At 39.4% G+C, this 17,439-nt stretch overlaps 1 protein-coding gene across 2 annotated transcripts in view; it reads left to right on the plus strand.

The window, feature by feature from the left end:
- necab2 (N-terminal EF-hand calcium binding protein 2) overlaps positions 1-17,439 on the plus strand; it is a 136,575-nt gene that overhangs the window by 109,194 nt on the left and 9,942 nt on the right. For both annotated transcript variants that reach the window (XM_005935008.3, XM_005935007.3), the window contains one exon: positions 14,008-14,120. In XM_005935008.3, the coding sequence (XP_005935070.1) occupies positions 14,008-14,120 (113 nt within the window). The remainder of the gene's footprint in view (positions 1-14,007; positions 14,121-17,439) is intronic.

The following is a 17,439-nucleotide window of genomic DNA, read 5'->3' on the forward strand; positions in this document are numbered from 1 at the left end:
TGTGAAGAGGGCTCCTAGCATGTATTTTCTTCATTCACAACCCCCAGCCTCACTGCTTCATGGAGGTTACCACTGCTTTCCTTTCATGAAGCAGCACATGATGGATCAGTTAGCTTTGACCATTATGTCCAGCTCCAAGTGAGATCCTTCTTGCTGCTTCAATTGCCCTGACTAGCAAAATTTCTTTCAGAAAATATCCAGGGTATAAATTATATTAGGCACACTAAGAGAATTCATAGATTTTTTTATAGAGTCTGGAGGTCATATAGATTTCAGGGTACCAGGTGTTTTGAAGCCCAGTGGTTTGCCTGCTCAATGCACCATTGGAGATTTTTCAAGGTGACATGGAAGTTTAGAAAGAAAATGTACAATAGTACACTTTGGACACTTTGGACTGATGCTTTACTACAAATGAATACAGAAAATACAGAATGCAGAAAATTTTCCACAGGTTCAAGAATTGGAAGAAATAATAATAATAAATAAAAACTATTGTTCAGCTTTTTGTGACTGAACTTGTTTTTCTGAGAGTCCTTTTTAAAAAGTGAACGTCTGAGTGTGTCAGGCTTGGAGCCACGAGCCGTCCGGATTACTGACAAGAAGAAAAATGTAGCACCAGTGTTTCCCTTTAAAGGTACAAAGAGCTATTTCTTTTCCTGTTGAGTCCAACTTGTTTGTGGTCATAAAGATGTCCGATAACCAAAGTTAAAATGCTAGCAACTATGTCAGAGTTTGTAAAGGAAGTTTGTGCAAATGTTCCTTTTTACACGGCAAAATTAGACTTGATGACAGGACGGTGGTATATTACAATCATGTCTGACACATGTGAGATCTGAATCTATGAGACTGGAATCTTTTCAGCGTCTGCACTCGTGATATATGAATGGTGGCACTTGTTCCCTGAATGGCACCAATCCCCTTGGTAGCTGTTTGTGTTCATGGCACTGGAGAATTTCTCTGTAAATTCAATAACTGCTCCACCGTGCTTTAATCAGCCACAACCCCCACTGCCTCTTTCTCTCTCTACCTCTCACTTTCTGTTTGTTCTCGTCTATGCTGCGACACAATTTAGTCCCATTAGCCAGGAACCTGACAGCTTGTTCACTGTATCTGTTCCCGTGTGTGTGTGTGTGTGTGTGTGTGTGTGTGTGCGTGCGTGCGTGCCTGCGCACGAAAGAGAAAGAGGTAGAGATATCTAGACTCATCCTCTCCTCCACCTCCATATTTTTTTTAGCTTTGCCTTTATTACTTCCCTTCACTATTAACTGACTTTGACTGATTTGGTGCAGGCTTTTATCCTGCCTTAACTGTACCAAAAAGCCCCACTGTTATCCAAATGTAGCCATACTGTGTTTTTTCTCCCCCCTGTGCTAATAACGCACTTTATGATCCGTATTTAATTACTAGCCAGCATCAAGATGGAGTACTCTGAGAAATAGCACAACGGTACATTGCAAATTGCCCAAAAAACAAAGACAAATGTGATAAAAGCAACAGCAGGTCAGGTAGAATTAATGTTTTTAAAAAAGGAGAGATAACAAGGGAGAGCGAGAGAGAGTAATTCCCAGAAAAGCAGGCAAAATCTCAGGATCAAAACAATGGAAAACAACAACCAGCAGTAAGGTACAACCATATTTTTGTTGTATTCAATTCCAGGTGTGATTGTAATATTCTAAGACTGGACCAGTGAAAATATTGTAACCTTCAAGGTCATCTTCCCGTGCACCCCTGGACAAAATTCATGTGCTAATTTTAGATTGCTCGCTTAGTGCTCCAGTGATCAACGCTGCTGATCAAGAGTTTGTTGTCATCAAACCAAACCGTTGCTTTTTTGTGATGTGAAACGTGCAGTCAGGAGAGTGCTATCCATCCAGCATTCAGTGTGTAATTTGAATTGATTCCATGGTTTTAGACTCTACAAGACTTAAACTTTAATGTCACAAGCTACATGAGGCTGGCTCCAAGAGCAGATCAGTTCCTATAAACTCCAAAGTGCTCGACATAACAGCATTGGTATCACTGTTTGTAACAACTGTTTGGTAGGTGGGTTTTTTTTCCTAGGCCTTACTTCTTCTAATCATTGCCCATTTGTTTGTGGTGTTGGTGCCTTATGGAGCATTGTTGAAGGAATTATCTGAGAAATATGACTTGCTGTGTTGTGAATACTATTGAAGAGTCTTGTGACTCATTATTAGTGAGTAAAATTGCAGAATTTAACTCTGTTACAAGAGTATCTTACCATCATCTCTATTAATTAGTGGCCCACGTAGCAAAATTGGTATGGCCCGGATCTGGCCCACACAATGTGCTTACACATGGCCCACATACGGCAAAGAATGACGGCTCTTTGGTGGCCCAGATCTGGTTTGCCAGAAGTGGCCCACACATGGGCCAGCACAAGGCCAGTTGCAGACACACTGCACTGCTGGCCCTGTGCTGGCCCAGAACAGTTTCAGCTCTGGCCCCAGATGTGAGCCTGATGTGTACATTAATCAAGCCATGTGATAACAACATGTGCCAGAACATAACAGTGCAAAAGTAACATGACAAAACTCTGTTCAAACAGTGAATGGACTGATTCTTACATAGCACTTTTCTACTCTCCCAGATTGCTCAAAGTGCTATATACAGCATGCCACATTCACCCAATCACACACTTTCTCTAAACTGAGTGCTTCCTAACTACATTCATACACAGTCACACTCTTGACATGTAGACTGGAGGAGCCAGGGATCGAACCACTAACCTTCTGATCAGTAGGTGACCTGCTCGATCTCCTGAGCTACAACCACCCAGTGGTAGACATGAGTAAACCCTCACTCGGTTTTCGATAAAGTGTACACTCACAAACCTATCACACCTCCATTTGAAACGTTGGCTATCATAGCAATATAGTATTGGAACATGGCATTTGGGTCTTCTAACTAAAATAGGAAAATAGGAACATAAATAGCGCCATCATTGCCAGACCTGGCCCACACCAGTTAGTCACAAGTGCCAGCTTGATGCCGGATCCGGGCCTGACCTGTTTTCTATGGGCCTGGGCCACATAAACCAAACCACAATCGGGCCAGATGTGGCATGCCATCACATAAACAGTGCCATCTATGCCAGGCCTGGCCCATATCTGGATGACATACCACTTACCATGCCAGAAGTCGGCCAGCAGTGCCGGCTTCACACCAGATCCGGGCCAGAGCTGCTTGCTTTGTGGGGGGTAGGTATGTCTGTGCAATGCACCCATACAGTTTATGAATACAGATTATTAATAAGGCTTGTTAGCATTACCTGATCCCCATATGGTAACTTCTAGCTCAGAAAATACAAACAAAAACAAACAATGTGGCAACAGCCAAAATGAAACACCAGAGGCTTCAAAATACAACCAGAAATGAGTGGGTGACATGACTGTGACTTGGTCTTTCTTTTATATACTGTACAGCCTATGGCTGGCTGCAGGACAAGGAAAACGCAGGGTTTTATTGGCCACAATAACACAGTCTCTGCTCATCACTTGGAAGATTTGTCTTCCTGTGACTTCTTATTTTTCCCAAAAATGAAATTAAAGTTGAAGACACAGTGGAGGAGATCAATCACGCATTCGAAATGCACAAATGTAAATGGCCATAGTATGAGTTCCATGGAGTGACCTAAATATCGCAGCAACATTAAAACTCATGGAGAAACTCAACTCGAAAGGCAGACTGTTCAAATCTAAATCAGGTGCAGTACCTCGTATAATTATTATGCACTGGTGAACCATAAAGACAACGGGGTATGAAACAAAAGAGAACAATTCAGAGGGAGCCCAGTACCTATGCCTGTGTTAGCCTTTTGGCAATGGCTGTTTTGTTCATTCTTCCAGGCTGAGAAGTGTCATCCATAAAGTCACGCACTTTCAAAATAACCTGATGAATTTTTTATTATCTGGGTTTAATATGAGGGATTTGTAAATGTAAAGGTCTAAGATTTCATAAACACAACTAGACATTTTATGAGCTAATGTCTTTTTGGAATAAAGTTTTGGAAGATGCTTATCAATTTTTTGATGTGCTTCTCAACTTTCACACAATGCGTGATTTGACTTTATTGAAAAAGGAGACAGACTATGACTATGAGTTTTACTCCATAGTATTTCCACTCTTGGTTTGGGTATTGTTTTCCTTTTTTTAAATCCATATCACATCTTATCTAACCGGCCCAGTCAAACCTGAACCGAGGGGGGGTGGGGATAGTATTTTTGTAAATGAGTTGCTTATAAACGTGCTTTGAGATGTATGCAGGGAAGCCCCACTAAAATGCAACCCTCACCAACAGATGTAAACATTGATAAAAGGAATAATTTGGAAGATGGATGGAAAAGCATGAAGCAGAATGAAATTAGAGGTGCTCAAAGGAATTCATAAGCTGAGAAGAAAGAAAGTCCTCCAGGGCTAGAGAGGTTCTGGTTGATATTTCAAAAGCAAAAATTCCCTAGTTCTTATTCCACATGATCATTGCTACCTGAAGGTCATTACAATTTGTGCAACAGCCCACTGAGCTTTGCATATGAGCAATCAAGGTAATGCAATCTGAAAGGATACAAAGTTAGTTATCCTGAAAGGAAGAAAGAAGAAACGCCCCTCTGAAGTTAGATACCTCGTCTGAATTAATGTACAAATAGGAAGAGCTCCCATGAAAGGTATGTGCGACAGGCAAGGGAGACACACAGGTAATTTCAGAGGAGAAGTGCTTGGGCTTTGTTTGTCACTGGGAGATGCGTAAAATTAATGAATGAGCGAAGGTGGCAGCATTAAAAATGAATCTGTCCTTTGAAATACTTCAGGTGTTAGGCAAGCAGGTACAGCTGCTGCTTCAGTTACAGCTTCTTTATAGTGACTGGAACTTGATAGTAACACAGGGATTCACCATAGCCAACAGACAGTGTTTCAGTGTCAAAACTGAAAATGCTACAAATGTAAAAATGATTTTAAATGATATTAAAGACAATACTTACATCCAAGCCATTTGTGCACGTATGTAATTCAAGTTGTTAATTGCAGTATAACTGTAATACTGTTTCCAAAGTGATTTCCGCAGTGCATTAGTGCATTATGAAACCTCAAACTGTTCAGTGCAGCCACTCATCCTAATTTTGGCAGGCTGATCCATTTAAAATAGTCTCAGAGATGGAATTTTAATACATCTAGGAGCTGCACACTACAGCCGCAATCTGATTAATTGGTTTTGTTTTTGAAATGCTAAAGCCTGGTCCAGTTCCAGATTTCATTCATCAGAAAATGTAATCTGTTAAACTTAGAAATTCCATTTTTTTTTCTTCTTCTTCTTTTTCCCTTCACTGTGACTGAGGACTGAGGGAAACTTTAACAGGCAATCATATGGTTATCATTTCTTAAAGATGCACTCATAAATCTCTTTTATCTTTATATCAATTGGTAATCATTTAAATAAAATTGTATCATGTCAAAAGTAAAACTTGGAAGCTCCCCTAACTATTATGGAGATTTTAGGGAAATAGAAATGTAGATGTTCATGGAAAGTTAAACTATCCATAGCCAGCATTTATATACACGTCATCACCAAGATACCTGGCTTGAAACCTTTAGCCACAATTTACAAACCATTGATCCAAAACACTCCAAGCTGTACGCTGCACTTACTTTCTGGGGTCCCCAACAACACATTTTCAAAGTTTCGAAGCAGGTCAGATGAAAAGAAAGGACAGGGACACACACACACACATACAGATATTTCTTGGTGTTACTCTTGTTCCGTCATGTGAAAACTATACAACCCATAATATGTGTTCTACTTACCACAATTTTGAGCAAACACTTTTTTTGTGGTTTTTTAACTACCTATACATGACCAAATATCTGATGGACACAAAAAAGAAAGCTTGCATGCACATCTGATTCTGTAATAATATGTTTGCACAATAATATGTTAGACATAACAATTTTGTAAGCCCACAATCTGTCACTGTTGTCAAACGTACTCTGCCCTCAAGCGGTCAACCTATTCACCATGAAATAGTCACGTCCTATGTCATTTAAATTGTTCAATCAAGTGTGCAATCAAGTGAAATCGAAAATTATAGTAATTTACTCTTACATAACAACTACTTTGATCTTTAGTTCTCCAGATATTCCAAAAGGCTGCCAATCACTGCTTTAAGTGAAGGGCTGCTCTTGTTCTTATGTATTTATTCTTTTTCTCTTGCTGTTGCAGTCAGCAGGTGAGTGCAAGTAATACTTTAGTCATGTATTTGTAATTGCAGCTACAAGCAATGCTGTTTATTTCTAAACTAATGAGTGGCTTGTTACCTCCTCCTTCTTCTTCTTATAATCAATGAGGGATCAATCAGTGAGGGTTTCCTTGAACTCAAAACAGGGCTGATGGATGGCAGGAGAAACAAAGAGAAATAACAGGAGAGAAGAACTGGTGATAACAAACAGGATCATAAATAAAATGGAAATAGGACTAAGAGAAAACCCCAACAATCAAATGATACCTATATAGAAGACCTATATGGGTAATGGGTATTTCCCAGTTCCCATGGTAACACTAGACTGATCCTCCACACATCCCTCTAGTCCTCCCATTTTCACACCCAGTACATAATAATCCACATTAGAGCATATTCCACACACACGCACACACATTAGCGCCCACAGGCTTAACACATATAGCACAGTATCTACATAGTGTGTCCTTCATAGAAGGTGATGATTTCTGCATATTTTACAGAGTTGGTGGTTTAAAAACTCACTGGGAATTTACATAGAGACGTGAAGAGGGAGACAGAAAGAGAAATGCTTTTGGTTTGACATACATTTGCCAATATACTATGTGTTTACTACAGTGTAGTACTCTGTTTTGCTGATAATTGCAGAGCAAAATTACAATCAATTGAGAAAACGGTTACTCAGAGCCCAACGCAGACAAATAGGTGGTGTCACACAGTTTGGCATTCATCAACAATCATCCACATTAAAGCAAAATGAAAGCGGCAGCTTGGAAGTTTGTTCTTTTTTCTCCTCCAAAACCCCAGTGAGTCTTTTTGTAGTTTCTTCCATCATAAACACTTGATGAAAAAATGTAGGTGCTTGGAAATTATTATTTAATGATGAAAAACTGAAGAATTTACTTTTGATGTTTTAAAGAAGCAGAGCCTGTGAGCAGGTTCAGACATACTGCCATGCATAACGCTCGCCATGTCATTTACCAAACCCACCCTCCCAATATGGAAATCTTTTCAAGCGCCAAATTTCCCCCTGATATGTCAGTGTTGCTGCTGCCATGTAAAGCTCCCTGCTGTTTCAACCCCTCCACCACCCCAGCATCCATCTATAAACTTCAGAAAGATGTTCACCCATCAGTCCCCAATTTTAGAGCATCTTTAGAGGGAATGACCATTTTGCAACATAAACTCTGAGTATATTATCCTGCTGTAATACGTCAGCCACAAATGTGAGTTGTCTGATTAAGCTGCAATATGTTCAGCTGTTGCAGAACATTTCGTTCTCTAAAACCTGTCATGCATGCAAGGAAAAAGCACCACGGGACGCTTTTCAGAAATTACACTCTCAGTTTATCTGGATTTTAAAATGTGCATATAACAAGGAACTCGTGTAAATGATAATATAAAGTGGATTCGGTTTCCCATGTTACTATTGGACCATTTAAATGCTCTGGATTGCTGGAGTAGTTGTAAGCAAAGACACAGAGATGACCCAGTTTTCTATGGAATTAGAGTTTGGTTCTGGATTGTCTCTCTTAGACATTCTCATTGTCAAGTTTTTCTGGTACACAGCTCTGTGAAGACATGGAAACACTGTAAAACATAAAGGAAGGGTCCAAATATAGACACAGACAGCTCCATCTGCACAAACTCTGGTCTTAAAATGTTTCCAAGCTTTCACTGTTTGCACTGTGGGAAACGAATAAATTGGTGTGTTTGACAAATTTGGACTGGGGAAGCATTTCTGAATTTTCAAACCATTTTAAAAGTGGTATGGTTTGAATCTTCTCATTTTAAATGCCCCACCCCATGCCCGAAAGGTCCTTGCTTCCCAGCTGTGCCTAAAATTCTGGAAACATTTCTGATACGGAGCTGTTGTTGTCTGACATTTAACCACGAGCACTCAGTGGGCTTTTGAGTCGCTGCAGAGCTGGAGACAGGAACAGGAAAATACAGAAATCAATAACATTTTTACAAGCCTGTGAACTAGGCTCCACATGTCTTTATGACACTGTGGTAGTCAGCCACTTGTCCAATCAAGCAGACTCATAGAGTAAAGAGTGTCCTGTAAGCACACACACACACTCACAAACACTGCAGGATTGGATTTCACTGTCTATAGTTTCATTTTACTGTAGATGATTTTGCTGATGCGACATGTTTGCACACATTCACGTGCATTTTCATGACGACTACAGATCCATCCATCTGAGACAGACTGGGAGGTACAGCCTGAAGCTCTAGACAGTTACAAATAGTTACAATTAATTTCAAATGGTTTGTCATTTCCAACATGTGCATGTTCACAGGGAAGGGCTTTCTGTCAGTCAGGCTCCTGTAAACAATCAAACACGCTAAGTAGTCATGAACGCTCAGTATATCAATAATTATGACAGTAGCAGTGATGGATATTTCCACTTTCTGTAAGCTGTACAGACTCAAAACACAGAAGATTTATGATGGACTTGAGCAGACTGATTAGCAACATTGTCCTTAAGTTTGCTTTATCAATCTAAAGATAAAAGCTCATAAACATGAAGCCAAAAAAGAAATGTACCACATAAAGCATATATTGTTTTGTGAATTTTCTAAATAAAACTGATTAGGTCTAATCTGATGTGTGGATGATTAACCTAATTCCATTATATCCAGTTTGGAGAAATGAGAAGGCATTATTAGGATTATAAGGATTATTCAGGTTTTTCTTAGATTATTACTGTATAATCACTTTGCAGTCTTTTTTTAAACCTATATCTTGTTTTTCAGCAAACTGGTCTGAGTCTTAGGTTCACCTGCGCTCTTACTGACATGGATACAGCTTTGATACTGACCGTTACCACAGAGGTTAGCGCGACAGAGAAAACAGAGCTGCAGAGTTAGGGTCTCCTGATTTATCACCTCTGCAGGGCCACAGAGTCAGCAGGGAGCAGATGTAATCATAGTGATTCGGTCAGGGAAGCTGGATGGTTAATGGAGTGGTAGTGATTAGATTAACAGAAGCTGCTGGGCAATGTAGTGTTTCTAATTGAGTTGGTAGGACGTCTGTGCGTGTTTGTGTGTGTGTTGATGTTTTTAGCCGGGCTGTAGTAGGCTTTATAATTCTGTCAAGTTTTATCACTGCTGTGGGTTCTCAATCTGCCGTGCCCATGCAATCATTGCCTTGTAAATCACGTAAGTACAACACGTCTTTACTGAGCAACATCCAGGTTTTCATTCATGCACCTCAGTGTTGCAGCACTGACACTGCCTCTTGATTGCAATTTAAGCTAATTGCAGAAGATAAACTGCGTTGTAAAGTGATAACATGCCAATAAAACAATCAGCAGATGCACACTAACGCACAAATGCAGATGAGATGAATGAAATGAGAGCCTCCACTAGTACAAGCTGCAAGAGCTGTGGCTAATATCTGCTAAATGGAGAGCTCTCTTATTAAGATGTTTGGATAGCAAGTTATTTCCAGTTGCTAATCAGTTGATCGATCAGATATTTAATATCCTGTTAACAGCAGCAACACGTCCATAAAACAATTAGGATGTCTTGTTTCAGGGTAAAGGGCTGAAAGCCTTCTGAAATATTGTAGAATGGGATCACATTTGCATTCTCAAGCACCCAGAATGAGGACAATAGAAAAGGAGCACAGACAGAAGGACTAGATTGCATGCTTGATAAAAGAATTGCAGGTGTTCTGCTGTTTGCTGGAAGAAAAAGGTTAGGTGAGGTAAAAGTGGTCTAAGCATAAAAATAAAATAGTCCGAAGAGAATGATGTCACCTGCATCTTGAATCTATTTCTGTTTTGTGTGTTGGAAGAGATGTCAAAGTGTTTAACTTGGTTCTTCATGTGGAGTCCCACAAGGCTCAATGTTATGCTGACATTACTGAGCTTTCCTAAAATCCTAGCTTTTGTAAATAAATACATTTGAGAAGTTGGTATTGTACGCTTTCATTGCTTTCTTGATCTAAATGAAGAAAAGCAGCATACCGTGACTTTAAACTAAAATGAAAACAAAAATGCCAAACTTTCTAAAATTAATAGTTAACAGTTAAAAACGTGTTTAAAACGTGGTTTTCTATAGCAGGCTGACGATGAGGTCTGATTCTGTGTCGTCACGTGGGCAGACATAACTGCAGAAACAGCTGATGGGATGTTTTGCCTGTTACATGTTTGCCATGTCAAACCTGTTTCTTCTCTGTTGCATCAAATTGGGCAGATTTGATTTCATACAGAATTCAGTGTTTTTATTTTATTGATCACTTAACCCCTCTGAAGGTTAGCTCCATTATACATTTCAGCTCTTTCGTCAGTCTTGTATTAGACTTCTCAGATCGGACATCTAGACCCTGTTAAAAGGCTTCCTTTTCAAGCTCAAGGTTTAACTGTCCAACACTGCAGAGCAAACACTTGTCTCTCATTTGTCAATGCTACATTTTAATTTGTAATGTTTTTCATTAGCTCTTTTTATTGATTCCTTAAAGGTTTTGGCCTATTTTATAGCACTGTTGTTTCTGGATACTTTTGAAGTGTTAACCTTATTTTCTTTAATTGTATTATTTCCATGTAATAACTTGAAATGTGCACATTCGACTCAAGATTAATCTAATTAAAGATTTATAACAGGAAATAAATCTTGGTGCAGTTTATTATGGGACTTTTCCTTACTCTTCAAATATTACATAATTGTTATACCTTAAATAATATTGAAATAAGATCATCAGTGTGTTAGTGAGAGATGTAGAGGTGTGACAGATGATGCGCAAGGGGGGCGCAAGTGTGCGCATTTGCATATATGCGAGCATGTGAAGGCATATTGTGTCAGTGAGACACTTCTGGAATTATCTAGGTCACAGTGGATTAATTTTTAATTTTACTGTAGTGAGCTACAGTAATGCTGGCATATTAAAAAGCTGAAGACATCTGCAGCTAATCTCATCTGATTAAAACAAAAGAAGACACAGTTCTTTGGTTCTTGTTAGAAATGGGATTCATACCAATAACGGCTAATAATCATTCAGCCTCTAATTGTTCATCATTTCCCAGAGTCCCCAGGAAGTCCCCCCATCACAAAATTTCTGTAGGCTGTGTGAAATTATGAACGTCTATGCTTTTAGCCGCAGGAGACGCAGGGACTTTAGAAAGGCACTGCATCATTCCCTCACATTTCAATTTAGTATCAGAGAAATTGCTCGTAGCTCTAGTAAATGGATAATAATTTAACAAGTGATGAATAAAAAATTAGATGTGTCTTATAAATCTCCTGGTAACTACAGCTGCTATCCTAATCACATGAAATTAGCTTGTCTAAAACTAGCATCTATAGCACGGTCACAAATATCTATGTCAAGAAAATGCCTGTTAAAACTAACTACCACATAGCCCGCTGACATGTTGGTGCAGGCAAAGAAAAATCTCAAAAACTGTGTATAAAGGATGATTCTCACTGTGACATCATCCATTGATTTCTGGTCATTTTAATACCTGAGTGTTAGCATTCTGACTGCAGCCATGTTGTTTTTTCTTTAGTGTTTTTTTAGCAGACGCGAGGCCTTTCACACGGTTGTCAGCTACATCTGTCCCAGCCCCACACATAATTTAACAACTTTGCTCCCCTTATGAAAGATGAAATGAAAAACCACATTTTTCACTGGGTGAAATTAGTTCCAAAGAAAGTGCTGCAATACGAATCTTGTAGTGATTGCTTTATTTGCTAGCAGATTGCCATAGTTGCCTGTAGTTTTTTTACAACATTGCTTCAGTTCATTGAGGTTTGCAGGTGGAGCTGGGACGACGCGTCAACATAATCGATTACGTCGACACGTAAAATATGTCAACGTAAAAAATGTGCATCGATGCGTCGTCACTTTCAAAACAGACATGGTGGCAGTGAGTAGTAGCAACATGAGCGAGGCAGCCGCAGTTGACTTAAATCACTGTACCCGAATACACTAGTGATGGGATTTCCGGCTCTTTTTAGAGAACCGGATCTTTCGGCTCAGCTCACTAAAAAGAGTGATTCGGCTCCGAACCGGCTCTTCAGGTTGTTTTGTTGCTTTAATTAATTTGTTATTAACAATAATATAAAATTATGTACAAAAGGAATTACTAATGTAAAAAAGTGGTTTTATTTATATATGTTTATATATAAATATATGCGGTGGCCCCTAGAGACAAAACACGTACAAACTCCAAAACAGATTTCTAGCATGAACTGAACTTCCAAAACAGAGCTACCAAGATCACCTAAATTACACAATTGAAAGCATGAAAGCATATGTGTATTGTTTGTGTATTTATACACAAACGTGCTTCGTCTGTAGGGGCCACCTTAAATATACTTTTATTTACTCCACATAAAATGTAATAAATAAATCATATAATACAAAAATCAACTATTCACATTTCAACTTTTAACTATTTAAATTTTCAGCTTTTTCCTTTTACAAATTTAAAGTGAAACAACACAAAACACTGCAAACCACAACACAATTAAATATGAATTATAATATGAAAACAAAAAGAAGCTGCATATTCTCTGTCATAAGGACCTGCATGAATAAACTTTCTGAATCCTTTATCATCTGCAACTGAAAATAGTTGTGGATGATTACTATACCTTTTTAATGTGACGTTGTTGTCCCTGGCTCTTTCTCTGTCTTTCCCTCCCGCTCTGTTCCTGTGCTACTGAGTGTAACTACCGCCCCTCCCCCCTCTTCCCAGCGTAAAGCACAAGGCTCGCATGCTGAGGGAAGCGGAAAAAAAGTGCGAGACGGTGAGAGAAAGAAAAAAACCCCACAGCCCGCGATAAGGAGCCGGCTCGTGTCGTTCACGTCAAAGACCCGAGCCATTTCGTTCGCGACCGACCCATCACTAGAATACGCAGTTCTACAGTATGGGGATATTTTAACAGAAAAGGAAGTGACTCAGTCGTTTGCCAGCTTTGTAAGGTGGAAATGGCCTATCATAAAAGCATGACAGCTATGCACCAGGACCTCAAACGCATCCAGGAGCAGCTTCTGCAACGGACAAACCGTCTATACAAGTCAAATAATGGGGAAATAATCAGTAATCGAATCAAATCAAAATATAATTGGATTGAAAAATTAATCGTTAGATTCATCGATGCATCGAAAAATCAATCGCTAGATTCATCGATTAAGAAAATAATCGTTTTGCCCAGCCCTATTTGCAGGCTCTCTCAAGGTCCCACTGAGGCATTTCAATCAGGTTCAGATCAGAACTTTGACTGGGCCATTGTAGCATCTTGATTATTTTCTTTTTCAGCCATTCTATTGTAACGTTGCTGCTATGCTTGGTGTTATTGCCCTCTTGCACGGCCCAGTTTTGGCCAAGCTTTAGTTGGCCGACAGGCAGCCTCACATTTGACTCTAGGATTCTGTGGTATACAGGAGTTCATGGTCGACTCCGTGACTGCAATCCAAACCATCACCGATCCACCACCGTGCTAACAGTTGGCATGAAATGTTTGTACTGAGATGCTGTGTTTGTGTTTTGCCAAATTTGCTGCTGTTCTTTAGGCCACACCTCTCCACTTTAGTCTTGTCTGTCCAAAAAACATTGTTCCAGAAGTCTTGTGGTTTGTTCAGATGCAACTTTGTAAGCCTAAGCTGTGCTTTCATGTTCTTTTTAAAGAGACAGTACAAATATTAATACAGCTTCACTATAAAGAAACAGACAGACAACAAACAGAACAGTAAGCTGTTAAATTAAAACTGACACTGCCGTCTCTGTTGCTCTTCCTTCAGTCTTTGCTGCTGATTCGTCAGGAGATGGTGGTTTCCCAGAAGCAGCTTGGTGAGTTCTGTGAGGCTCTGAAGCAGTACCTGAAGAACGTCTCCGCTCAGAGAGACTGCTTTCAGTAAGTTTCACTCATATTTTTACAAGTGCTGTGCTGCGGAGAGGAGCACTGTAACGAGTATGATTTTAAATATTTAATGCGTTCCATTTTCAGTGTCAGGACCTCACTGTTTTTCACACTTAAGTGCTCCCTCAAATATTCTCTCCTTTGATCTTTGATTGTATCTCTGGTTCTGAATGTTCTAGGTCATAGGTGTCAAACTCTGGCCCGCGGGCCATATTTGGCCCGCAGCCTAATAACATTTGGCCCGCGAAGCCATGCCAAATTACTATTAGAGCTGGCCTACTGGTATTATACAGCTAATATATATATTGTTTAGTATTAAGCTTTGCTTGTTCCATATTCAGTTTTTCAGCAAAATGTGTTTGAGTCCATAAGAAAAGATTCATTCTTATATCTGGAGGAAGATTTTTTTTTTTCAATAAATATTAATGTTAGCCCGCGACTTTGTTCCAGTTTTGAATTTTGGCCCACTGTGTATTTGAGTTTGACACCCCTGTTCTAGGTCATACACCAGAGGTTCAGCTCTCACAGAGTACCTTTATGAAATCATTGCTTTGAACTTCCAGGTGTTCATAGTAATACTGTGCTGCACAGCTCATGTGTACCCAGTTTATAATATTGTACCTGTATAAAGTCTGATATACCCGTGCTGTAACTGATACAGACCTGCCGTCCATATCTCTTTGAACCTTGGGGTGCTGTGAAACGGACTGTAATATCCACTGCGATTTTTCCAATCCCGGCTTAATATACAGTATGCATAGTTTATAGCAGTGTTCTGCATATGTCCTTGGCAAAGCTTAAAGGTTCTGACTGTGGTGCATTACATTTTCTGCTACCAGTTACTGCAGTCTGCACTGAACGGGGCTGCAGCATGGATGAAGGAGGTGTTAATCTTAACAGCTAAATGTAGCAGAGAATCCTTATTGTTAGCAGCAATAATACTGGGAGTCATTCAAGACTAATATTATAATTAATTTCCCAACTTAAACTGAGAGAGTTGAGAGAGTGCAAAGCTGGTTGATAATCATCTTCTTTTTCTCAATAGGAGTGATCCCCTCACAGATATTCAACACTGCCATTTGCTCCATATATAAAGTCAATGATCATAGCAGCTTTAAGAGCTGCTCAGCTCATTGTAGCGCAGGAGCAAGTGGAACCGATGAGCAGGATCGATAGGCAAGCAGACTAACAATTCCAAAGAATTGTTACTGGGAACCAGTTCTCTACAAGAACCATTCCTACATCTAACCGAAGTGCTGTTTATAACTGCAGTTGTTTAATGTACTTCCAACTTATCACCAGATGTTTTGCACCAGGATCAGACATAAAAAAGATGTTAAATGCACCTCTAAAACCCAAACTGCTGTTTGATCAGGTTCCTGTCACATCTACATATCATACACCAGACTAATTCCAGACAAGTTCTTGAACTATAGGGAATGAATATCCCTCACAGTAATCATTAAACTAAAAAGATATGTCAATTTGACTAGGTAATATGCCTTCAAATCAGTCTGTTCACTCACTAATGTAGCTACAGACAAGGTTCTTTGGTATTTTAAGGGCTTTGACATTCATAATAAACAGCATTTTGAAGTTTGACTAGTGGTTTAGCAGTTTGATGCTGTTGGTTTTATTTTCTGCAGCCTGCCTTTGCCGACTGGGGAGGGTAACCCTGACCGAGTTTGAGCAAGAAAGAAAAAAAATCTGCAAAACACACTAACAGACTGCTGAAGGTTTCTGTGCTGAAAAAAGATAAACAAAGTAAAAAAAATGTGATGCATAATAGTCAAAGGAATTGTGTAAAAGCATCTGAAGATGGATATGTTAAATCTTGTCCTTGTGCCTTGTTGCTCTGAACATCGTAGCATTCTTTTGTTGTATTCTAAGAATTAGTTATGCTATTATCCCATCATGTCCTTCAAAGTCTGTAGGAGCTTTAACAACCTGACAGAACAAACCTTACTTAAGTCACACCTTCTCATGAAGGACAAGTCCTAATTGCAATCAATAAAAAGCACACATGGCTAAAAGGAAAAACAGGTGCAGCAGTAAGGTAGGTTTGTTGTCATTGCCAGATTGCATTTTGTGGTATATTTTTTATTTTATAATAAATGCGGTAGCAGCACAGTAATTGTAGGTATCTTAATATAAATAATGCAGCAAGGTTTTCAGATGGAAGCTTGCACATTATCTGTGCAAAGACTTCTGTCTTTTTCTGTCTCTGGTGTGCCACTGAATGCCTTTTTCCCTCCTTTGTCAGTTTTTAATTTCATCTTTGCCTAACTGTAATATATAAACTTTATTTAGTCTCTGCTGTCCCTGCTCATTATCATTTGATGTTTGTTTGTGATTAGAAGCACAAATTCTATTAAATCCTCCAGCAGAGCTCAGACAATTCAAGTTATTTCTTCTGACACCCTATAAAGATTTAACAGGCAGCAGCTCCTGTCCCTCAGTGCCCTCTACAGGTTTAGAGCAGACCTGCAGACACACACACACACACACACATAACAGTAATGTCTTTTCACACTGCTGGTAGTCTGCATGTACAGCCGGCAATAAAAGCAGGTTAGGTTACAGAAAATATTGGAAGAAGGGAGATGGTATTGTGATTGTCTGAAAATTGTGCTTGAATGGGAAGAATATACAGAAGATTATTTATCAACTAAAAGTCAGTGGAACCATGGCCGTGGTTATTTTGAGGTAAAAAAGAAAACATACTACCACTAATCAGAGTCATATGGAGTGTTCTCTTAAAATAATCACCTTATGAACAACTTGTACACTCTGTCTCTTAAAAACAGATGGGTAAAGGCTTGGGCCCTACGCAGGGGTTATCAATAGAGATCAGAGTAACTGAGGCAGCTCAGATGGTGCAAAGACCATTGCTTAATGCCACTCCGATGGAAAGTGTCCAAGAAAAAAAAAAGAGGGGGAAAAAGTTGCTCAGTCTTTGGCACAAAATTCCAGATAAAGAACAAGAATCTTGGGAGCACCAGCTTTGATTAGATATGACTAAGATAAATGTGTTTGGCTGAAAGGAATCCCACATGCTGGGCATGAATCTGGCCTGGGCCACCACAGTGAAGGATGGAGCTGAGACTGTGATCATATAGTGGCTGCATGAGACAAAAAATAGATCATGTTTATAAGAGATTTCCTATTGCAAAAAATACGAACGGACCATATGACTGCCTTTAGAAGTTTAGTAAAAGAGGACTCTTCCAGGGTGATAATGACATAAAGCACATTGCTAAACAGTGTGTATATATACACCTTATTGTGTGTGTGTGTGTGTGTGTGTGTGTGT

This window comes from Haplochromis burtoni, unplaced genomic scaffold (genome assembly GCF_018398535.1).
Source record: "Haplochromis burtoni strain Fernald_Lab_line unplaced genomic scaffold, NCSU_Asbu1 Contig_188, whole genome shotgun sequence".
NCBI classification, from domain to species: Eukaryota; Metazoa; Chordata; class Actinopteri; order Cichliformes; family Cichlidae; genus Haplochromis; species Haplochromis burtoni.